The sequence below is a fragment of the Hirsutella rhossiliensis genome (assembly GCF_020360975.1).
Source record: "Hirsutella rhossiliensis strain HR02 chromosome Unknown scaffold00004, whole genome shotgun sequence".
NCBI classification, from domain to species: domain Eukaryota; kingdom Fungi; phylum Ascomycota; class Sordariomycetes; order Hypocreales; family Ophiocordycipitaceae; genus Hirsutella; species Hirsutella rhossiliensis.
The window spans coordinates 6,727,084-6,749,413 of NW_025408670.1; the positions used below are offsets into that span (position 1 = coordinate 6,727,084).

General features: G+C 54.2%; 8 protein-coding genes across 8 annotated transcripts; 2 read left to right on the plus strand and 6 right to left on the minus strand.

Moving 5' to 3' along the window:
* Positions 1-1,695: 1,695 nt before the first annotated feature.
* On the minus strand, positions 1,696-3,067 carry HRG_05158 (adaptor complexes medium subunit family domain-containing protein; the record flags this gene model as incomplete). Its single annotated transcript, XM_044863629.1, has 2 exons — positions 1,696-2,669; positions 2,731-3,067. 2 exons carry the CDS (start codon positions 3,065-3,067, stop codon positions 1,696-1,698), a joined length of 1,311 nt encoding a protein of 436 aa, XP_044722243.1.
* Positions 3,068-3,460: 393 nt separating this feature from the next.
* On the plus strand, positions 3,461-4,924 carry HRG_05159 (PLD-like domain-containing protein; the record flags this gene model as incomplete). Its single annotated transcript, XM_044863630.1, has 1 exon — positions 3,461-4,924. The coding sequence occupies one exon, from the start codon at positions 3,461-3,463 to the stop codon at positions 4,922-4,924; it is 1,464 nt and encodes a 487-aa protein (XP_044722244.1).
* Positions 4,925-6,784: 1,860 nt separating this feature from the next.
* Positions 6,785-9,227, minus strand: HRG_05160 (GMC oxidoreductase domain-containing protein; the record flags this gene model as incomplete). Its single annotated transcript, XM_044863631.1, has 3 exons — positions 6,785-8,531; positions 8,604-9,068; positions 9,124-9,227. The coding sequence occupies 3 exons, from the start codon at positions 9,225-9,227 to the stop codon at positions 6,785-6,787; spliced, it is 2,316 nt and encodes a 771-aa protein (XP_044722245.1).
* Positions 9,228-11,197: 1,970 nt separating this feature from the next.
* HRG_05161 (uncharacterized protein) lies at positions 11,198-11,986 on the minus strand (the record flags this gene model as incomplete). The annotated part of the gene is made up of 2 exons (XM_044863632.1): positions 11,198-11,850; positions 11,917-11,986. The coding sequence occupies 2 exons, from the start codon at positions 11,984-11,986 to the stop codon at positions 11,198-11,200; spliced, it is 723 nt and encodes a 240-aa protein (XP_044722246.1).
* A 4,297-nt stretch (positions 11,987-16,283) lies between these two features.
* HRG_05162 (uncharacterized protein) lies at positions 16,284-17,000 on the minus strand (the record flags this gene model as incomplete). The annotated part of the gene is made up of 1 exon (XM_044863633.1): positions 16,284-17,000. The coding sequence occupies one exon, from the start codon at positions 16,998-17,000 to the stop codon at positions 16,284-16,286; it is 717 nt and encodes a 238-aa protein (XP_044722247.1).
* A 628-nt stretch (positions 17,001-17,628) lies between these two features.
* HRG_05163 (uncharacterized protein) lies at positions 17,629-18,788 on the minus strand (the record flags this gene model as incomplete). The annotated part of the gene is made up of 5 exons (XM_044863634.1): positions 17,629-17,863; positions 17,930-18,008; positions 18,061-18,270; positions 18,329-18,481; positions 18,536-18,788. The coding sequence occupies 5 exons, from the start codon at positions 18,786-18,788 to the stop codon at positions 17,629-17,631; spliced, it is 930 nt and encodes a 309-aa protein (XP_044722248.1).
* Positions 18,789-19,522: 734 nt separating this feature from the next.
* On the plus strand, positions 19,523-20,465 carry HRG_05164 (methyltransferase domain-containing protein; the record flags this gene model as incomplete). The annotated part of the gene is made up of 2 exons (XM_044863635.1): positions 19,523-19,748; positions 19,825-20,465. The coding sequence occupies 2 exons, from the start codon at positions 19,523-19,525 to the stop codon at positions 20,463-20,465; spliced, it is 867 nt and encodes a 288-aa protein (XP_044722249.1).
* Positions 20,466-20,498: 33 nt separating this feature from the next.
* On the minus strand, positions 20,499-22,213 carry HRG_05165 (major facilitator superfamily domain-containing protein; the record flags this gene model as incomplete). The annotated part of the gene is made up of 5 exons (XM_044863636.1): positions 20,499-21,050; positions 21,108-21,522; positions 21,577-21,709; positions 21,769-21,882; positions 21,934-22,213. 5 exons carry the CDS (start codon positions 22,211-22,213, stop codon positions 20,499-20,501), a joined length of 1,494 nt encoding a protein of 497 aa, XP_044722250.1.
* Positions 22,214-22,330: the final 117 nt, after the last annotated feature.

The window sequence follows — 22,330 nt, forward strand, 5'->3', positions numbered from 1 at the left end:
CTGATGACTGGGCGGATGCTTGGCCAGGATTCTGTATCGTCAGACAACCTGTTCAGATACTCAGCGTTGACAAGGTGCGGTAAGTAGAGGTTGTGAATATCTGATGTCGATTAGGCGGATGCTTGGCCAGGATGCCTACTCCAGGCTCTCTGGTCATGACCGACCTATATATACGCCTGCCCTCTACATATTCCACGCCGTCTTTCACCGTCTTGCATCACGACGAGAGCCCTGCGCTTGCTCCGTTCAGCCATGGGTTGCCAGACGCCCCTTTCACAGCCACTGTTTTTTTCTCTCTCGCCGGGGTTGAGATGCTGAGATGGCCCTGGCTTGGACAAACCCGTGAAAGAAGAAAGAGTGCGGAAACGACGCCGACCGTTTGCAGGAACAGAGGTGACAGAGCCATGGACAACTAGAAAGGTCCGTGGTCAGCACCGGGACGCTACGGGTTGAAGACCGTGGCAGGCCTCGTCGTATTCACAGGCATATCGGCGGCGTGGACGTGTGAAAACAGCAGGGCTGTTAGCAGCCGAGGACGACGACGAGCCAGTCTGCCTCACTGAACTAGGCTGAGATCCAACTTGGGCTGACAATGGATCAGCAGGCCAGGAGTGGGCCGCGCATTGACGTCGTCGACGCTGCGGGTGCGCGTCCTGGGATGATTGAGGGCGGGCTCGGTTTACGTCTGTTTCACGGCCACCGCTGTAGCTCGCCGATGGACACCTGAGTTTGCGAATGGAAAGCACGAGGGATTCGGCGCCTCTCAGGGGTGCTGGCCACGGCTCCGTGCCGTCCAAGGCCGCCACTCTTCATGGAAGCGGCAACAGGTCAAACGCCCTCGTCTGTGCTGTCCAGCACTGTGCTCCATTTAGGCCCGAAGGCCCCGGAAGTCTTCTTCACGTCCTCCGCGAGTGTCGTGCTGAGCCACATGTCCAGGCGCCAAAGAGATGTTCCGGTTCCTGTACCTCCTGTCTGGGGAGAGGCGTCTTGACCATGCCTAAGTCTCAAGCTGCCTGCCCACTGCTTGGGAGCGACCGTGACCGTGGATTTGCATTGAGCACGTCGTGGTGGCCAAAGACAAGGGTTGAACACTCCGGAACAACGCGTGTGGGCTTTGTCACCTCTGTCCCGTCAATCCCACCACGAGCCATCTTGTCCTGCGGTGAAGTACATACAACTCATGGCGAACAACCTCGGTCTGTCCCAAGGGGCTCCACCACATCGAGACATTCGTCCGCCGCAAATCGCCGGGTTGTTGAAGTTTGCATCTCGTGCGAAAAGCCTCGCAATCAAATCGACTGGGCAATGGAGGATCTGTCGCGATATCATGGGCCAGGGACGTGACGGGAACAAAGGCAGCTGTACATTTGGGACGGACTTGACAATCGTCGAAAAGCGAATGAAATCTCGATATGAGGCAGACAGAATGCGCTTCGCGGACTCCGGGCCGCCTCCATAAACGTCGTTGCCATAATGTGTTCGCACGTGAGCGCTGAAGTAGAGTGATGGGGCACTGACAAGACAGCGCCAGAAAAGACGTAGAATTCACGCTGTCAAGGTTTCCATAACGCCGCAACATGCTCTTCCTCAAGTTTTGGGATAAACAAACAAAAACCACAACTCTTCCATCAAGGCTGCCTCAAAATCTGGCCGTTGTTAGCGTCCGTGATGGTCGTGTGCGCGCTGGGCGTTCCCCTACCTGATTTCGTATGAGCCCGCTCTCGTCATATATCGCACCCATTTCACACTAGAGTAGTTGCTTTTTTCAAACACCTTCAAGTACCGCACCAGCAAGCCGGAGCTGGTAAACATGAGCAGACTAAAGTTCAAGCTCAAGGGGGGCCGACTCCAGGCTCGTTGATTGGTCATGCTCGTCAACAGTGCCTCGGCGCTCAAGACGTACTCGCTCTGTCCGGTGAACCTGCCGATCTTCCACACAATGTTGTTTTCGCTGGGCTCGTACTTTGCCTTGCCCTGGGTGCACCGCTCGGTAATCTTTGCCGTATTGAGAGGCGTGGGTATGCGAACGACGACGTTTGTGGCAAAGAGCTTCGGGCCAAAGTTGGCCTTGATGCCGATGCTGTACTCGACCTTCGTCCGCCCGACTTCGTTGACAATGGCATGGATTTTGAAGGGGAGGTTGACGTTTTCGGTGGCGCGATATCGCATGAGCTCGAACTCGCCGTCTGGGGGGACGAAGCTGATGATTCTGTCTGATTCAAACTTGCCCAACTTGACACACTGATGGAACTGGCAGTCCTCGAGCGTGACACTGCCAGCCGCGGCCTTTGTTGCCTTGGTGCCCCCCCGGTTCCCGCTCGGATAGCTCTGCAGCCCGTCGTTGTCCAGTAGCAGCCTGTCGTTCAACCCGAACTTGCACTCGGGCGTGCCAGACAGATAAGCGCGCATGACGATCTGGCCCGTGACGTCGGCGCGCAGGACGGCACCGGTCGCAGACATGAGCAAGTTGACGTCCTCTATAACGTCGACAAAGGCCTCGTTCTTGCGGTATCGCACGTCGGCCTTTCGCCAGGAGAGCGCACCTGTTGCCTGCATAGTGATCTTTGATGTATCCTCGGGTCGGGACTCGGACTTGACGCCCTCGGTCGTGATGTACATCTTGAGCGTGTCGGTTTCGGTGTTTTGGGGATAGCCAAAGTCGATGATTTCTGCAAGTTCTAGTGTCAGAGAGATGGAGGGGCGCAGCGGCATCGGGGCGCTCGGCTGTACCGTCCAGCAGCTCGTAGACCAGCACAAAGTTGTTCTTGACGGCCTCCTCATCGAACTTGCCAAAGTAGCCCTTGCCGAGCTGAATTAGGCGATAGAGGAACTCGAAGACGAGCGCTGCGTTGGCATTGCTCTTTGTGATTGCGACGAGATAGATGTTCTCGTGCTTGACATGGCTGAAAGTGGTGCTGCCAAGCGTGAGGATGGGCGACCGGACTTGGGCGTTGGAGATGACTTGGATGCGGAAGACATCGGCGAGGCGGGGGCGGCAATCGTTACGAAAGGCGCGAAAAATGAGGTTCTCGCCCTTTTGATTGAAGATGAGGACGCCCGATATCATGGTGGCGGCGCCTTGAGGTGGAATAGTTGCCTCTCCTGAGAGTGGATGGATGGTTGGTGGAGGAGGTGGGAAAGGAGGGGAGACGTAATTCTGCCGCCGAGCTTCAAGGCGGTGAGCGCGGAGCTACGTCAGGGTAGAGATTCGGCACGTGCCTGTCATACTAACACCGCCTTCAACGTCCACTTTCACCTTGAATGTCGCCAAGACAGGACTGATCGCAGCCCAATTCAACAGCCCGTTTCATGAATTCGGTCAATTGATAGAACCGGCCCATCCAGCCCAAACCGAAGCTCGCCTACCCGGCATCTCGTGCCTCCTTCGCTCTCCAACACTTGAATGAGCTGCCACAAGACAGAACATTGAAACTCCCATGCATCGTTGGTGACTTTCATAATGTCGGCTCCAGCCGCGTTTCCGGCCTCTTTCGTAAGGCCGTGGAAAGAATTGCTTGCCTCTCACCAGGCGGAACAAGCAAATGACTTCCCCAACCACCACGTCAGCAACTTGGACTCGCTCATGACAACGAGCTCGCTCAAATCGCTCCACGTCGGCACTGGCTATTCCATTTACACGCGCGCTCTTCTCCCAGCCATACTAGCAGCCAAACACTCCGTACATTTCGTCACCTGCTATTGGGCTGCGTCTCCTACCCTGGACGCTATCCACGACGTCCTCGTTCAGCTCGCGTCGGCCCGACGTCCGCGCGAAGATGGCTCGCCCCCGCTTCGGATAGCCATTGGATTCTCCTCCCGAGGGCTCTTTCAGAAACTCTTTCACACCTCATCTCGTCATGGATACATCTACTCGCCGTCGCAATGGGGCAAGCTGGGCCTTCCCGATGATGCGATGCTCCGAAGCCGAGGGATCGAGTTGACGGTCAAAAGCCTCTTCTTTACGCCGCTGAGCGTCATGCACCCAAAGTATGTCATTGTTGATGGGCAAACGGCATTTGTGCCGAGTTGCAATGTCAGCTGGGAACGGTGGTTCGAAGGATGCGTCGAGCTAGAGGGAGATGCAGTCCAGACTCTACTGGCCTTCCACGAAAAAGTCTGGGGCACGGGACCAGACCCAGAAGCCACATTGGACGGATATCGACAAGGCAGGCAACAAAAAAAAGATGATGCCACTGGCGAAGCCCTGGGTCCCGTGGCGGGCGATACTACCAGGACAAGAACAGACGATGTGTCGTCTGCGCAATCCATCCAACTCGACTATTCAGAGGCCGTACCGACCATCGTCCTCCCGTCTCCGCATCACCGAAATCCCCGGTTCAGCTTCTTCCCTTTCTTGTCCCAGTCTGACCCGCCCATGACACCGCTCAACGCAGCCCTGCTCACATTATTCGCCAACGCAAGACGGAAAATCACCATTCTGACTCCGAACGTCACCTCCGGGGCGGCTGTCGAAGCCTTGTTGAAGGCACTGGACCGCGGAGTCGATGTACAGATCCGCACCAGCAAAAACATGATGCTGATTGAGCAACTCGTCACGGCCGGCACGACCACCTCAAGGTGTATTGGCAAACTCGTCAATGAGTACAAAAAGCTGCAGTCGCGGACGCAAGCATCTGACTTGGAGGCTCAGCCAGTGCCCCCCGGAAAGCTGGAGATACTCTACTTTAAACCCTTGATGGGCCGGGAGGAGAGCGAAGACGAGCCGGTCGTAAGCCACTTCAAGATGACTTTTGTGGACGACGAATACCTGATGCTGGGGTCGGGAAACATGGACAGAGCCAGCTGGTGGACCAGCCAGGAACTGGGGATCTTATTCTACGTTCCCGGGTTCCACGGACACGCGCTCTGGGATAAAGTCTTGGAGAGGCGGACAGAGGTTGTCTTTCAGTCACGGGATCACTAAGCCAGCACCTTGTTAGAATCGAATAAGCTAGATGGCATTACTGTAGGAGTCGCCGAATTCCCACTTCCTGGTTGGCTCGCAGCGAAACTCTGTGTACAGGCGAGTGTGGCGGCCTCCATGGGGATGCCTGCCCCCCTTTACACTGGACTGGTATCGCCAAAGTTTTGGTGTTAACCCAATGCGGTTCATTTTATCCCGTCACCCTTTATTTTCCTCTTGTTCTAGGTGTTGATATGTGCCGCAGCCGCCACCCACCCCTTCCTATTCCAACCGGCAATGTTTGGACCCACAACAGTCCGCAGGTCAATTGTTGTGCAGCGTTCCACCTGGGCTGTTATATTACCGACGTCCTGCCCTTACTTGAATGTCAGTTGTTGCTGCTTCGGGGCTGATGGAGGCATGTATAGTTTCCTCCCCGTCCTCCTCATCATCTTCACCACCATCTCCCCCGGCCTTACCCTAGCCGCGACCTCGGCCTCCTCTATACAGGTGAAACTACCCACGCTCACGCTCTTCTACCACGTCCACGGGCTCGTTCTGGAGTGTTACATCCTCCACGGTGATGGAATGGCCGATGGTCCAACGAGCTGCGATCTCTTGAATATTCTCTCTTACTCTTGTTGGGGTTTGCAAGCAGAAGCCGGCCGAGAGTACGTAGATACATACCCAAACGGCGGCATCAGTGTTCCATGGGAATATATCTGGTTGACGGCACGGGATATTGAATAATTTTGTCTGTGGGCGACCTAATCGTCTCACAAGGGAACAGCGACTGGGAATCCCTATTCATGGTCACGTCTTTGCGATGCGTAAAGGAAATGCGTATGGGTGGTAGCAAAGTAAATATCAGTAGATGATATGAGCCCGATGACGTCGATCAAGTCCTGCCACCATTAGCCTCCTTCGAGACGGCCTCCCGCTCGATGTTGTCCAGGTCATCTGCGTGGATAAAGATGCCGAGATTCAAGGCCTTATTCAACTGCTCCATGTTGCTGGCGTAGCTCATTCGAAGCTAAAAGAACTTTCAGCCTACCTTTCGAGTGAAATAGAGCAGAACAAAGAGTGTACCTTGATGGGTGTGCTGTCCGGAACCAAAGAAAAGACGACCGCTATTTCCTTAGAGGAGGTCCAAGGAAAATGAAACAGGAGACTTACCGAATATATGTGTCTCGCAAACGCGATTTCTGGTTCTCTGTATAAGCTTCCAGTCCAAGCTTTGAGTAACATCTTTTAAACGAGATGCTCCACAATCGCTGGCCGAAATCTGTCGGGCTGTTTCTCCATCTCACGCATCTACTAAGATCAATGCCCGCCGAAATGCTGAAGTCTACGGCCTAGTATACCGTACGGAAGACCATAGGGTTATCCACGTCGATTGGGACTTATTTGGTTCGCGTGATCTCACAATTGCAATCTGGGGCGATCTTGATTTGTACGAGTTAGACTTTACTTTAGCACCGGGCTCGGGCAGCCGGGGTTTGTCAGAGCTCCTTAGCTGAAGCGGATGGTGTTTCTCTCATCTTGCCAAGAGAGATAACAGGAGTTGCGGCTGATACACCGGATGAAGCGCTCGAAGTCATGGTCATGTCGCGCGGGATGACATGTACATTCTGGAGCAGGATAGTGTGTGAGAACGGTTTGCGGACTCGGGCGGTTACGAACATGGACATCAAGTGTTGTCGCTTCCCTGTTGTGTGTATATATGTATATGGATGTGTGTATATACATAACTCGGCGGTTGCTGGGAATTGAGTGGTGTAAGTAAGCCCTGACGAGTGAGCCGTCACATCCAGTTGGCAGTCTCAATTAAAAGAAATTGGAGCCGGATGTAAGCTATTCTACGTCTTATCCTGCTCGGCTTCAATAACCATACTCATACCAGCCTTGACCATACTCACCCTCGTACACGCTTTGACGGTACTCGCCCTTGTACACGCCTTGACGGTACTCGCCCTTGTATACGCCTTGACGATGCTCACCGTTGTACCCACCCTGACGATGCTCGCCCTCATACCCGCCATGACGATGCTCATCGTCGTACCCGCCCTGACGATGCTCGCCCTTGTACACGCCTTGATGCTCACCGTCGTACCCGCCCTGACGATGCTCGCCCTTGTACACGCCTTGACGATGCTCACCGCCGTACCCGCCCTGACGATGCTCGCCCTTGTACACGCCTTGACGGTACTCGCCATCGTGCGCACCATCGTAATACTTGTCCTTGCGCTCCCCTCGAATAATATCGTAGGCAATCTTCTCGGCCAGAGCATAGATTGTGCTCTGCGGGTGCCCGGGCGGTAGGAAAGGCATAGCGCTCGCATCGACAACGCGTAGGCCCGACACGCCGTACACACGGGCCCGGTGGTCCACGACGGCCATCTTATCATTCCTTTTCCCCATCTTGCAGGTACAAGCGGGATGCCATACTGTCATTACCGAATCTCGCACGAGATTCAATACCTCGTCGTCCGATTGCACGTCGGATCCGGGGTAGGCTTCCGGACCCAAGACGATAGATTGCAGAGCCCGAGTCCCCCACACATCTCGCATGCGCCGGTACCACGCAATAGCAACCTCTTGGTCACCCTTATCCTCTAGCCAATTAGGGCTGATGACCGGCGCGTCCAAGGCCGATGCCGACCGGATGGTGATGTTGCCGCGCGATAACGGGGCCACTAAAGCACCCAAGATCGAAGCGTACATCTTGCCATCAGGAGGCTGATGTTTGCTAGGGGAGGTAAAGTCTCCGATATAGCCGTCAGCGCCGAGGTACTCGACTTCTGGCCAATCGTCTGGAAACTGGGCCAAGTCCTTTCTTGTTTGAGACGAAAAGTTGTACCGATATTTTCGCGGAAGCTTCTCCCAACCGAGGAACTCGATAATGTTGGAGGTAAGTGGTCCAGCCTGGTGGTGGCTATATTGTTCCTCAGCAAACTTTGCCGCCTTAGGGTCGCTAAGGAGTTCGTTTAACGTAGGAAAGTTTACTTCATAAGCTGGGCCGTAGAAAATATGGTCCCACATGTTCTGCCCGACTCCAGGAAGAGCAACGATAGTCGGGATGTCGAACTTGCGCAAGGTTTCAACAGGCCCAATCCCGGAAACCATGAGAAGCTGGGGCGACTGGAATGCACCGGCGCTCAGGATGACCTCCTTCCTAGCTGTCAGATGATAAGTCTGGCCGTAGTGGTCAACTGTCACTCCTACAGCCTTTTTTTGCTTAAACAGGACTTTTGTTGCATGAGTGCGTAGGAAGACTTTGAGATTCCGGAGCTGTTTCTTCTTGGCCCAATAGACGTATTGAGCTGATGAGCTTCTTGTTGCGTCTTTCGGGTTGATAGTTGCCGTCGTATAGTGGTAGCCTATGAGGTTACCGTGATTGTAACCATCTGTTCTCTTCAAACCAACGGACCGAAGCCCTTGCTCTAGCCAGGTAGACCAGGACGAGACCCAGTGTGGGTAGCTGACTTGAACGGGGCCCCCTTGACCGAGTGGCGCAAAGTCATGGGCGTCGAAATGTGTAGATGTAGAAGCGTTGGCCTTGCGCTTATTCGTATCAGGGGCCGTGGCGCTGACACTCTTCTTGAAGAACGGGAGGAAGTTGTCGATCCTGTTTTCCGACGTTGTTAGCCCCATGCATGGAGACGATATTGCCAATATCTACGTAGTGTCAGAAGCCTACCTGTAAGAATCGTCTCCAACGTCGTCCGCCCACCTATCATAAGTGCCTCTGGTGCCCCGATGATAGATCATGAAGTTCAGGGCTGAAGAGCCCCCCAGACATCTGCCTCGAGCAAAATGCATTTTGCGGTTATTTGCACCGGGTTGAGGCACTGTGTGGAACTTCCAATCGACGTCGGATTCAACGACATCGTCTGCTTGCGATCCAACGCCGACAATATCTTGGCCAGGAATGGTGTGTATGCCATGGTCCTTATCTTCGTAGAGAGAGCCGGCCTCAACAATTGCAACGTGGAACCCGGCTTCGGCTAGCCTTACACCAATTGCGTTGCCAGCCGTTCCGCCTCCAACGACAATATAGTCGAAGATTTTGTCGTGTTTGGGGTGCCCTTGAAGTATGCCAAGCCGTTCCTCGTCATATCCCTCGTCGCGAGAATGCGCAGAGTCCGTCGAGTAGGCCGGTGGACTGGATCTTGTCGAGTAAGCCGATGGGTTGTATCCCGTCGAGTGGGCCGATGGACTGGGTCTTGTCGAGTAAGCCGATGGGTTGGGTCTTGGCGAGTAAGCCGATGGCCTGGATCCTGCCGGGTGGTCCGATGGACCGGGTTTTGTCGACCAGGCCCATGGGCTGGATTCATAAGGCTGCTTGGATTCATAAGGCTGCTGTTTACCACCGTGAACAGAACCTGAGCTGCATGTTTTCAGGAACGAAAGAAAGAGCAAAGAAGGCAGAAGATACATCTTCCTCGACGAAGCACGCTGCTTTGGGCGACAAGCAATTGGTTCGGTCGGCGAAAGAGCCAGTCACTTTATGCATGCTTAATCGTTTGGGTATATTGCACTGCCCTCGACCCTCCTATATCTTAATCTCTTGCTCAACAAGCAAGGGAGAAAGGTGACCTCGTCTCTTTGGCCATGGGCCAGCTCGGGCATTCTTGGGGGTGACTGGCTAGCTCTTTGTCTCAGAGTCCGAATCGCTACGGGGTACGATAGAGAGTTCAGTTGAACTCGACGGCGGGAATGACGCGAGTCGTAATGGTATTCTCAACGCCGCCTCTTTCAGTATCAACTCGGGTTTGCAACTTGAGAATCAACTTTCTTCTATCTTGCTGTATTCGGCGGGCTTGATGAAGTTCTGAAAGGGAGAATTGCTCGGCCGTTTGATGTTCACGCATGGTCGACGGCCACAACATCCGAGACATGTCCAATCCTCGAGTGTAGACAGGTGAACCGTTTTACAGACTAGATTCCGATTCTAAGCAATGGCTGGCGCTTGGTATTGCTCACATTAAGCATATATACTTATATGAGGCAAGTTCGCTCACGCCTATACGCTAACCGCCAAACGATCGAATGTGTAAGCGGGGAAGCAGCATTCCTGTCTCCCTAAGCTGCATGGCTGGTAGTGACTCATTGACTATCTTCGTCCCGGGGTCAGTCCAACCTGACTCCGACCGGGGACTTTTACGTTCCAGGCCTAGCCATATATTCTCCGGCGGAGCTGACGCCAAGAGCTGAGCGCCCGTTGGATAGAATCAAATACTCAATCAAAAATGCACCCCCCCCTCGCAGACTTAGTCAACCAAAGCAGTGCTGCCGCCAGATCAATCTGATCATATCTGGCCCCTAGATCTGATCTGAACTGATAGCTTTCGGACCATATCTGATTTAATTGATTGATCGATTCACTGACATCTGTTCTCGAAGCGGCGTGCTTCCTTTGACAGGGGAGAGGGCACGCACCCAAGGCACGCGCAGCACACGGTCAAGGGCAGCTAAGTTAGTCATCTTTTCCACTGATTAAATTACATCTGATCATCGAGAAGCAAAGAGCGATATGAGCCTTACTCCTCTCTGATGCATCGGGCTGCAAATCGCCTCACGATCTCGAGCCTCTGTGTCTGCGCAGGCAGAGCAAGCCCAAGGGGGAAAACAACGGTTCGAACTGGTAATAAAATATGAGGTACCTGCGATCAGATGATCTGGACCCTTCTAGGGCTTTAAGTACATGCGTGAGATGGTCTGACTGGCGGACTCCCTTGTGGAGAGAAGTCCAGGGTGTATTATTTCGCCCGGCCAAATTCCCAGTCTGGCTGTTCCAACAGAGGGCCCGAAGCGTCACAGAACCTTCACTGAACCATGGTTTTAGCGACTGTATGTCTTCGATAGTGGAACCAAACAAGGGATGTCGCTGGGATGTGACCTGGCGGTCGATACATAGTCATCCTAATGCACTTAATAGAGAACTAGATTGGACGAACGAGCTTACAAGACACTACGATTCTTCTTTGAAGCCCACGTTGGAAATGATTGATTGCAAAAGTAGAAACGAGCTAAACAAGTATCATATTCCGCAAGCTCAACTACTGACCAGGTCGTTTTACCATATTCAGATCAAACGAAGACGAAAGCCATGAGCAGCCACTCCGAAAAACCGTACAAGGTTGTGGGTACCGCTGAGACTCCAAACTGACACGGACAGGGGCAAAGAAGCTAAGACTAAACTGCCACTGCCACGGGCGGGTTGATGCCTGTTTGCTAATTCCCCTTAATCAAACGCGAGAGCACTGATCCTGCCTCGTTACTGGTGTTTCGTTACTCTTTGAGGGCATTGGTCCAGGCCTCGTCGGCAGAGCCGCGCTTCTCCTTCAGGGCGTTGGTCCATGCCTCGTCGGCGGAGCCGCGCTTCTCCTTCAGGGCGTTGGTCCATGCCTCGTCGGCGGAGCCGCGCTTCTCCTTCAGGGCGTTAGTCCATGCCTCGTCGGCAGAGCCGCGCTTCTCCTTCAGGGCGTTAGTCCATGCCTCGTCGGCAGAGCCGCGCTTCTCCTTCAGGGCGTTAGTCCATGCCTCGTCGGCGGAACCGCGCTTCTCCTTCAAGGCATTGGTCCAGGCCTCATCACTGGTGCTCCTCTCTTTGAGGGCGTTGGTCCATGCCTCGTCGGCGGAGCCGCGCTTCTCCTTCAGGGCATTAGTCCATGCCTCATCCGCTGAGCCGCGCTTCTCCTTCAGGGCGTTGGTCCATGCCTCGTCGGCGGAGCTGCGCTTCTCCTTCAGGGCATTAGTCCATGCCTCGTCGGCGGAACCGCGCTTCTCCTTCAAGGCATTGGTCCAGGCCTCATCACTGGTGCTCCTCTCTTTGAGGGCGTTGGTCCATGCCTCGTCGCTGGTGCTCCTCTCCTTCAGAGCATTGGTCCATGCCTCGTCGCTGGTGCTTCTCTCTTTGAGAGCGTTGGTCCAAGCCTCGTCGGCTAATACTCTGTCAGAATATGTACCCCGAAAATGTGAGCATGGTTGGGAACGGGTGACATTCTTACCACTGGTAGGAAGAGCGTTTGCTCCGAGGGCGAGCAGCGCCACGGCAACAGTGATCTTTTGGGCGTACATTTTGCGCAGTAGGGATTTTTAGGGCCCAATTATCTATACACCTCCTTTTATTAACTGTACACCAAAAAGTGGATCAACTGTGGCTGGGTCAGGCGCAGTGCCGATGCCGCTAATTTTGGTGCGCCCATTCCCGGCCGGCCAGCTGGCCAGTTCGTGATGCTTGCGTAACAACATCCTGTAACCGTAACTATCAGCAATACCATCAAAACTGAAGCTATTCGCACCGCGTTTTCTGCCCTTACGAGCCCGAATCATGGAGTCGCTTACGAAGACACTATTCCCGACCTTCCAGGCCGCGATGGAAGCCGCCGATACCGTTGTTGAGGCTGAGGCTACGCCCTACACATTCGAACATCGAAGCGGATAACGCTGGCCAACGCAAGTCTGCACTTGTTCGTTGTATCAAGGCCGGCCCCTACGAAAATCGGAAGGATAAAGCTGCTCATATCTCTCGTCGTCGCCTCAATACAGCAACCCAGAAAACAGACTGTGAATTTCGCCTCTCGTTGAAGGAAAAACGCGGTTACTGGACTATCTCTTATCTTCACGATGTTCACAATCATCGCCTTGTTGATGACCCGATGGTCTTTCCGAAGTACCGGGCGCTTGTTATCCAGAAGTATCGCGACGACATTATCCGGAAGTTTAATAACAATACCCGGCCGACCGATATTGCTGGCGAGCTTCGTGACCTGGTTCACGACGATCCTCGTTTAGCCGGTATCACGGCTCAAGACGTGAGTAACGCCTTGGCTAGGCACCGTCAGGAAGAACTAGCTGGCCGTACGCCTCTTCAGTTTCTCTACGACCGGCTAGATAAGTCCGACTTCTTTCATCGAGATAGTCGTGATCCCCAGGGCCGGCTAACTGGGCTATTTCTCGCGCCTCGTGCTACCTTCCATCGATGGCGTCAGCATCACGATGTCCTCGTCCTCGACTGTACCTACAAGACGAACCGATTCAATATGCCGTTATTGAATATCTGCGCGGCCACTCGAGATAACAAAACGTTCTCTATTGCCTCTATCTTCTTGAACGGCGAGACCGAGTCCCATTACTATTGGGCTATCTCGTTGCTGCTAGTCCTTTGCGAGAAGGAGTCGATCCCATTTCCAAGGGTCACTGTCACGGACCGAGATACTGCGTTGCTTAAGGCGTTAGATAGCTTTCGCGAGCTTCAAAACAGTACTAACCTTCTCTGCACGTGGCATATTAACCAGAATGTCGTTGCGAAATGCAAGCAATTTTTCCTAAGGCATCAAAAATCGGCAATCGAGTCGTACGGGCCCCGGCATTCCAAGCGTTTCTACAAGAGTGGAACGAGATCGTCAAGTCACAAGATGTGAATAGCTTCAACGAACGTTTACGCCAATTTGAGACACCAGGCCGCCACCCGCTTGCAGCTATACAATACTGTTGCAATACGTGGCTAACGCCTTGGAAGGAGAAGTTTGTATCTTGTTTCGTTAATCAATATCGCCACTTCGGGCGTACAACGACCTCGATCGTCGAGGACTTCACTCATATGAAGAAGTTCCTTTGGTCCTGTACGGGCGATTTGACGACCGTTTTCCAACGATTCGAACGCTTCTGGGGCCATCAGGCTGCTCAGATCACAGCGATAGAGAATCGAAACCTCCACAAGATATCAACGTTCTCCTACAGGCGCCGTATATGCCGATCCGCGAGCGAGTATCGTCATATGCGTTAAAGCTACTAATAGATGAGCATCGCAAGATCCTCTAGACCCCGAAGTCAACGGGCCAAACCGCCGCCAGGTCAATGTCCTTGTAATTGGGCTACTAGTCGAGGGCTACCGTGCTGCCATCGAATCTTCGAGTCTATCAACACCAATACCTCCCTTACACTCGACGACTTCGACCCATTTTGGTATATTCCGATCGATACAAGCGCTCAGGGCACAAGCCCTACTCGGGCACCATACGAGCCACAAGTTATCAGGGCTAAGGGCCGCCCCAAGGGCTCACTCAACCTCGAAGAGTCACGGCGGTCAAGATCAACGCGGCGGGATCCGTCACATCACGAGATCGCTGAACGGCATGAGCGGGCTGAGGCTATACGACTGCCTCCTCCTCAACGGCACCAGCGGCGATGACGGGTACGGTAACGGCCGCGATGACTTCAACGGAACGAGGGCTGCGGCACATCGAGGAAAACGGCGATACGTACGAGGCAGGCACACGGATGCAACGGGCGTATCAACAAGCCGGGCGTCAAACGCCAGTCTCTGATGATGACGATCAGCCGGTACGGCGGGAGACCCAAGACTGCATCTTCGTCGCCGGCCTCACGGACGATGCCGCCCTTGAGGATGTATGGGATCAATTGGAATCACAGTTAGATGAAGCGGATCAGGCACGTAGTGCACTCGAAGAAGGAGGCCTGTTGTAAACACCAAAGAATAGTCTCATCAGCATAGAAAGCGCAGTACGAATAGCTTCAATTTTGGGTGCCTTATCGTTGAAGGAGAACTGTTACTACCTGGCTCTACTTATCGTAGAGAATGTGTGCATACAAATTGGCGGTATCGGCCCTCTTCGGCCGTCAGCCACAGTTAATCCACTTTTTGGGTGTACAGTTAATGAAAGTGGGTGGATAGATAACTTGGGCCGATTTTTAACGAGAAATGAAATTGGATAGGTCGTGTTTTATCCTCTTGACTTGGCGCTGAATGTCTGGGAAGCATGGGAGCCACGTTCTTTATACGGCCATCCGCTCATACACCGACCTCTATATCTGATTAACTTTCTCTGCGTCTCACACCAGCATTGGAAGGATCCAAGAGCTGCTGCTGGTTGGTTACATGTCTTGGTCATGGCGGTCCTCATCTTACACCCGCAACTGAATACTCCGCGTTACCAGTATCAGACGCACCTCCCCCCGGAAGCAGCCATACATGCTCGGACCTGGACCAAGATGATCCTGCAGCATGGCTCGGCTTCGTGTCGATTGGTGGGAGCTAGTTCGGTGTATGCAGGGTGGCACTCGGCGAGACGAGTACGCGAGCGTCATGCCTGCTTGATTGTCCGTTCAACCCTGATGAGGCTTTGAAATCGTGTCCGCCGCTTATCCGAGTTAACTTCCGAGTGCTCGGGTATCACAGAGCCGCAAGTCTCGGGTCGAGTGCGCTGGGAAGTGCTCTGTACCTTGAAAGTACTCAAGACTTGGGCATCGTGATCATGGGGCCCTTGCTTCTGTGGCAGAGAAATACGGGGTTGATGCGACTTTCCCCTCATCTTTTCTGGCATCTCCCGAAGCATACCGTTACATCAGTGAAAGGGCTGTGCCTCTTTGTTACACTGTGATTGAAGAAAGACATCGTCTCACCAGCGCTCAGGGCCGAGGTCCGTAATGTGGTTTATCAAACACCCATTCAACCACTATGCTAACAAACATAGTAGATCGAATTCGTGATTTTCTTCCTTTCGCTAGCAGGTGATATCCTGGCATGTTCTCCTCGAGCTTCAAGAGCGTTGCGTATCAGCTGATTTGGCAACTTGGCGGGCGATACTCATCTCTGTGTGTTAACTTGTCTTCGGGTACCTTTGTTCGATGTAAACAAATCTTACGCAAAGCTTAAAAGTACGTCGTGTACCCTTAAAAGTACGTCGTGTACCAAGAAACGCGGTGTGTTCTCGACCAATTGAAGCCATAGTTTGCGAGCTGAGAGTCATCCGCCTTGATACAACCCTACGTGCCTGGGCTACAAGGTCAAGGCTTGTTTCACCTCCTCACTTGGTAGTTGGCATCAAGAGCGGTGGTGGAAAAGTGGAATTTCCCCGCGTCAGCAGAAAGCCCGGTGATGGGATAGCTAGATGCCACTTGGTCTGACATGCATTAGTTCCAGCTGCCGAGCGGCCCAAGGCCACAGTTCACACCATGCAGATCACCCCAATACCGAGGCTCTGCAAGTAAGCATGTGAGGGGAAGCCGGCTTCTGGGCCACAAAGGACCCGTTGCCGATCTAACCTTGATCGAATCAACGATTCTCTGGTCGAGCTCAAAGGAGAAGTCTAAGCCCGGAGTCGGAGCGAGATGCATTAGTCTTGCTCATGCAGTTTTGCTTCGCTGACGCAAATGCCATTGCGGCTTAGCTCTAACGTCAGACAACGGTGTAAGTCCGAACATGCAGGTAGCTTGTTGCCAGGCCAATCGGCTCAGGCTACCGAAGAGCCCCTTTGAGAAGCGTGAGTTTAGGACGAGGAGTTGGTTGAAGCTATGACTGCCGTGACAGTTGACTGTGATCGCAAAATGTCATGATGTCTACGGAGTCTACCTAGGCCGCTATCTCCTTGCTCGAATTCATGGTGACGGGCACCTCGAGCAGGAAAAAATGATCCGGCATTGGATTCAGTATCAGTCGCGAGCAGTGCTTCACATGCGCCAGCGTGTCGAACCGCTTCTCCATGACCCGACCCGTCTTGCGAATCCGCCAGTACTTCTGCCAGTAAAACACGCAGTGTGCAATGTGCCAGTTCCGCGACGCCCAGAATGTACCCCCAGTCTCGCCCAACTCACCCATCTGCGTCTTATTCAGGGGAATGGTGCCGTTTGCGTCGGCAAAGTACGACCATGCGCCTTCCGGGCCGGGACCGGCGCGGTCGAACTCGGCCGTGAGCTCTTCGTCGCGGCAGTAGGGCGGGAGCCAGGCCGTGGCCATTGTGTCGTAAATGCAGTCCCGTGAGAGAGCCTCGGCGATGGTGGTGCCGCAGTCGCAGATATTGAGGTCCAACGCGAGCGTCTCCGGGTGGTATGGATCGGGCTTTGCGGCGAGGGGCGGCTCTGTGAGGATACGCTGAGCGGCTTCAAGGCAGAGGGATACGAAACCCCAGGCGGCCAAGAAGTAAACCGTGACCTGAGTAGTTGTGTAGAGTCGCCGAGTCTTGCGGCTCTTGGCATGCTTGCGAGAGGTCTTGGGCTCGTCATCTGGCGTGTCCATGTTGCTCTCTATTCTGTCCTCGGGTGTGAGGAACGGTTGTGAAGACGAGGCCATATTGAGTCAAAACCAAGGCGTCCTCCCGAAACAGAATTGACGATGGAAGAAAGTGAACGTCAGTATCTCGATGTCCTGTCGTCGGCCTTGGGATTGAAGCCTTGAACAGACTCCGATATCGCGTTGGCCAGGCTCGGAATGGCAAGCTTGCTGCCGTCTTGTCCAATTCTTCCGTTCAAGATGTCAGATCTTACTTGAAAGAAAGTCTTACCACCTTCCTGTACGAGACGGCTGGGATAGATCACAAGGAACATTTGTCTTTGATCCTGCATCCAGCGCATATAGCAGTAGTCCAAGGGAGGCGTCACCCTCCGTGAGAGACTTGCCCTGCTTCTTCAGGAGCTGACGGCAGGTCCGCCCTGTACAGGATACACCAAAGTACAAAGGATCGAAAGAGAGATGCGACAAGATACGGGCATGCATGACCGCAGTAGCGGCACTTTCCGCAATCGCCGCGTGGGACGGTTACAGCCTGGCCCCTGTCGGCCCATCACGATATGCTTCTGCCGGGTCAGTCATATCACGGAATGCCAAAACAAGACGATTGGGCTCTATGTGTTCAAAGATAGTTGGATTACACAGCCTCCGAAGCCCGCTGAATCTGCGCCTACGATGATGATCTAGCTACCTATCCGTGGTGCCCATGCCCGCCGTGCAACAATCCGCCCTTCCCAAGTGGTGTGGCTCCTAGGTTCTTCCCGTGACCCGTCGAGTTGTCGTTGGCATACGGATCACCGAAGATCGGGTGAACCAGCACGCCCGGCTCAAACGGACTGAAGGAGCGCTCTGCCATCCAGTTGTATACGCCCTCCCAAACAACGCACTGGTGTTTGCCAGAGTCCTGAGCCACCGGCCCTGGCGAACTGGGACATTTCGTCAACAGGCCGCCTGCTCTGTACACGTATCGGGGAAGATATGGATGTACTCACTCTGTAGACCAGTGGATTGGGATGAGAGTCGTGTCAGCGTTGCACTGAACGTATTGCCGGAGCCAGTCAAGGCAGTGTTCTGGAAGTCGATTAGAAACCTGTCCATTCTTTCGGAATGCTCGACAAGGTACCCGTGTGCCGCTTCAGAAGGAACACTTCCTTCTCAGAGAGATCTGGATAGTAATGATCAAGGTAGAGGTAGTGGTGTAATCTCTGGACGCAATGCAGGCCGTGGAAAGCCGCCACCGTGGTATAGTAGCCGCTCCCATCAGCCAGCTCGACGACGCTGTCGTCGTCCTCAAACGGGCCCAGCTCGCTCTTCTGGACACGAACGCTTTCATCTGCAGAACCCAATGAGTCCAAAGCATTTGCATAGGTCAAACGATCTTGGTCTCCTACGTTTCATGAGATGATCCCACTCATTTTCCAGCTCCTTGCGTGGCGGGCCGCTGAACGCGTTTGACTTGTGGGGGTTGAGCGTGCCGTTGCTGAGGTAGATGGCGAGCAGCTCAAACTCGCGCTGCTCGTAGGATATCACGTTTCTGAACGGAGCTGAGTGGCAGCTTTTCAGTAAAGTATGTCCAAACTGCGAGTCGCGCAACTTACTCAAGTAGTGAGGATCGGGAAGATATCTCAGGGACAGCCATCCAGATGCGTACGCCATGAGTACAAACGCATTGGCGCACAGAAAGGCGAGGTGGATGAGAATTGTCCGCCTGTGATGGCTGAACCAGGATTTTCTTGAGTGCCTCGACGGAACACCATTATTCTCGAGGAGTCCTTCTTCATCAGCATCTTCGTGTTCTGAAGATGCTCGCTCCTTCCAGACCGAGTCGTTGAGACTGGTATACCTGGCCATCATGAAACGGATCAACTAAAGTGAATGACCGGAGTGGATGAAGCAGTTGTGAATGCCTCTGCCAGCGACACAGTGATATGGCGGCGCTCCACCCAGGTGCCTGGATCGGGGAACATTGCCCCCAGTTGACGGATGAACGGTCTGCTCACCTTTCGACTTGAGTTACAACAGGTTCTGCATAGTTACCCGACGGTCAGAAGCGAGCCAGTAGCAGGGCAGTGCTACACTGATGGTTCGGGTGTGCTTCGATGTGGTCTCAGTGTGTCGGTGGCAACCGCGCGTCGTGCTGACATGCAGGACGGCGCAGTTAGACGACATGCCGTACCAGAGTGCCGCGTTTCGTCCGAGCTTACGCTGAAGGGTTGCAGCAAAGGATTCTGCGTCGCTGCAACCAGACGCAATGCAAACGCCACGGCATGACACCCGTGACCAGGTCCATGTGTCATCCATGTTGGCTTGAGGAGACTGGAGCCACGATCAAAGGTCCATCATGACCAACATTGAGGCACTTGTGCTCCATTCGGGCGGGGGCTTCGAATCAGGTTGCGATAATTGCATCATTCGCGTGAAACGTGGCACAAAGCGGCCGGCCTGAAGAAGAGGGCGGGGACTGGAGGATCAAGGCACGGAGCAACAATTCTGTGTGTCGATCTTTCTCGCTCGATTCGAAAGCTCCTGCCACCGAGAGCTGGCTGACATTTGGGAACGCCCTGATCGTGAATAGGGTATTCGTCATGACTCCCCAAGAGGTTATTGCCTGCCTCCTCGACCAGGACGAGCCTGAGCATAACCTCGCTGCCATTGAGCACCGACAGCGGCTCATCAAGTCATGGAAGATCCCGCAAGGCTCCAAGGTCCTCGAGGTAGGCCCCGGACAGGGCGACTTCACAGTCTGCCTCGCCGATGCTGTCGGGCCTACTGGGCAAGTCGTGGCTGTTGACCCGGCTCCTCTGGATTGGGGTACGAGGAAACCCACGATTGACTGAGACGTCGAAAGTGAAGAGGGCCTCTGTGCTGACCAAAAGGCGGATCGCAGGGACGCCCGACTACAGAACGGCCCAGGGCTTTGTTCTTCGTTCACCGCTCGGCTCCAGAATCCAATTCGTGCAAGCCGATCCAATAGACTTCCTCGATGCTCCTACCACGGCGACCAAGTCGTTTGACTTCATCGTCTTCTGCCATTCCATCTGGTACTTTTCACAGCCGAGCTTTCTTCCCACCATGCTCTCCAAAGCACGCCCTTGCGTCGCCAACGTCCTTATTGCAGAATATAGCCTCTCGACATCTCATCCAAGCGCAGTGCCACACGTGCTAGCTTCCTTGGCCGCCAACGCCGTAGAGAGCTTCCGTGGCGAGGACTCGAAGCGGAATATTCGGTGCGCGCTGACGCCGCTCCGGATGATCGAGGCGGCCGAGGAGGTAGGATGGGCCTTGAGCCACGAGGAAACGGTGACACCGGGAGAGAAGCAGCTGGACGCGTTTCGTGAGGTCAATATGATTCTCAAGTCAAGGTTGTTCAAGGCGGACATGGAGAGTGTACAGGCGGGTGACAAGGTCAAGACGATGCTGCAGAGCATGACTTATGCTGTCAAGGCCAGTGTCGATCGCCTCGACGGCAGACTCGAGTCGGTAAGGAACATGGACGTTTGGGTGGCTCGCTTTGGGGCGAAGGAATAACTTAGAATAGCTGCGTGCGCAGAAAATATGAAGCTATTGCCTGCCTTCGCTTCCTTGTCCATCCTGCGGCCCGTCGTCGCCAACTTCTGCGTCGTTTGACAAGCCATCGTGCTTCTGTCTCGCAGCGAGCGATACAGCAGCTAGTGAGAGCAGAAAGAAGCCACAGGCGATAAGGAACGGCATCCCTAGCCATGCCTCTCCCATACTCAGCCCCCACTTGAAGCATCTCGCTAGTAATGGCCCCCCTGTGAGCAGCCCAGCATAAGTGAGAACCGCGATTGACGTGTACACGGTGCCCAGCTGCCTTGGCTCGACCATGCTGGTCACCACGCTTCGCGCTGGAACGGCAAAGGCATATCCGAGGGAGAAGAGGAGCTGTCCAGCGAGTAGAGGCTGCCACGATTTGGCCAGGAATATGGTGCCGGAGCCAAGAGCCAGTAAGACGCTGCTGGATTGCGCCAAGAGTGTGTCCTTTGCGATTTCCCGCATTCTGAAGCGTCGTAACAAGACACTCGATAGGGCAGGGATCAGAAAGATGAGGACGAGGAGATTGATGCCAGCGCGAAGGGACAAGAGGTATGAAGCCTGGGAGCGAGTATGAGCCGGGGGCAGCTGCTTGTAAGTGCTGCATGGGGAACATACCTCACCAAGGGACCACCCCAGTCTTTTCGAAGCATACTGGAGGAGAAGAGGGCCGCCCGACTGCTCACCCAGGTGAAAGGCGTAGAAGCAGGACAAGACGACGACAACTCTTGCATTTTGTGCCATCCATCGCCCCAGTGCCCTCGCTCTATCCCAACATTTGAGCATGGGATGATGTGAGCTCATTTTCGGCAATGCTTCACCGCCTTGGCCGCCGCCTGTGTCGTCTTGTAGCGATTGGAGATTGAGCGTCTCGGGTACGAAGAAGACAGCAACGCCAAACCCCACGAGCATGAAAGCTGAGGATATGAACATGGGAATCCAGGGACTTTGCACCATTAAGACGGCTCCGACTGGAGTGAATAGAAACTGTGAAAGCAAGCTCGCTGATTGAATGTGCGAAAAAGCGGTCGTTCTAGATGGGTTGGCTGATGAGACTTGAGAGCTTGGGAAATCCGCCAGGGCATACCTTTGGTCTGAAGGACACAGATCGGCGACGATTACGAAGGTGACGGACGACAAGGTAGCTGCGCCGGCACCAATAATCTGCCACAGGCCTGCGAACCAAACAGCTCGGACCGGGAAGAAGGAGGGAAACCAGACTGGGAAGCTTTTAGCATGGAGAGAAAGCCAAGCAAGCAGGCTTGTCAAGCTCTCTTACAGACAAGTCGGATCCAGACATCGCTCATGAAGCAACCGGCGATTGCGAGCAAAAGAACAGACTTGCGTCCAATGCGATCGGCAAGAGTGCCATACGGAACGGCGAGCAGCATGGCTGGCCCGAGTTAGCCAGGAGGCGGGCTATAGACGAGGAGAGGTGGCGAACCAGGAAGACTCTCAAAGACATCTCGCCAGCCGTTGATGACGGCGACTTGGCTTTGCACGGCGTCAATCTTGCACCTGTCGGGGCCGAGGCTGTCGGAATTGTAATAGTCGCGACAGATGATGTCTTGGAGGATGGCCGTCTGCGGCGCGAGGCTGATGTGACTGCCGATGCTGAGGAGCAAGAATGTCAAGGCCGTGCAGAGTATGGCTCTCCATGGACCGCCATTGGGCGTAGACGGCGCCTGGAGCAAGGGAGTCGTTTCGTCCTGTCGTGGTGCCATGGTGAAGGGGCGTGTTATCCAGACAAGGGCTGGGCAAAATGCATGTGCAGCGAGTGAGCCAGTCTATAAAGCCGACATGTTCAGTGTCGTCTGGCGGGTTCGTTGGCCATGAGTGGG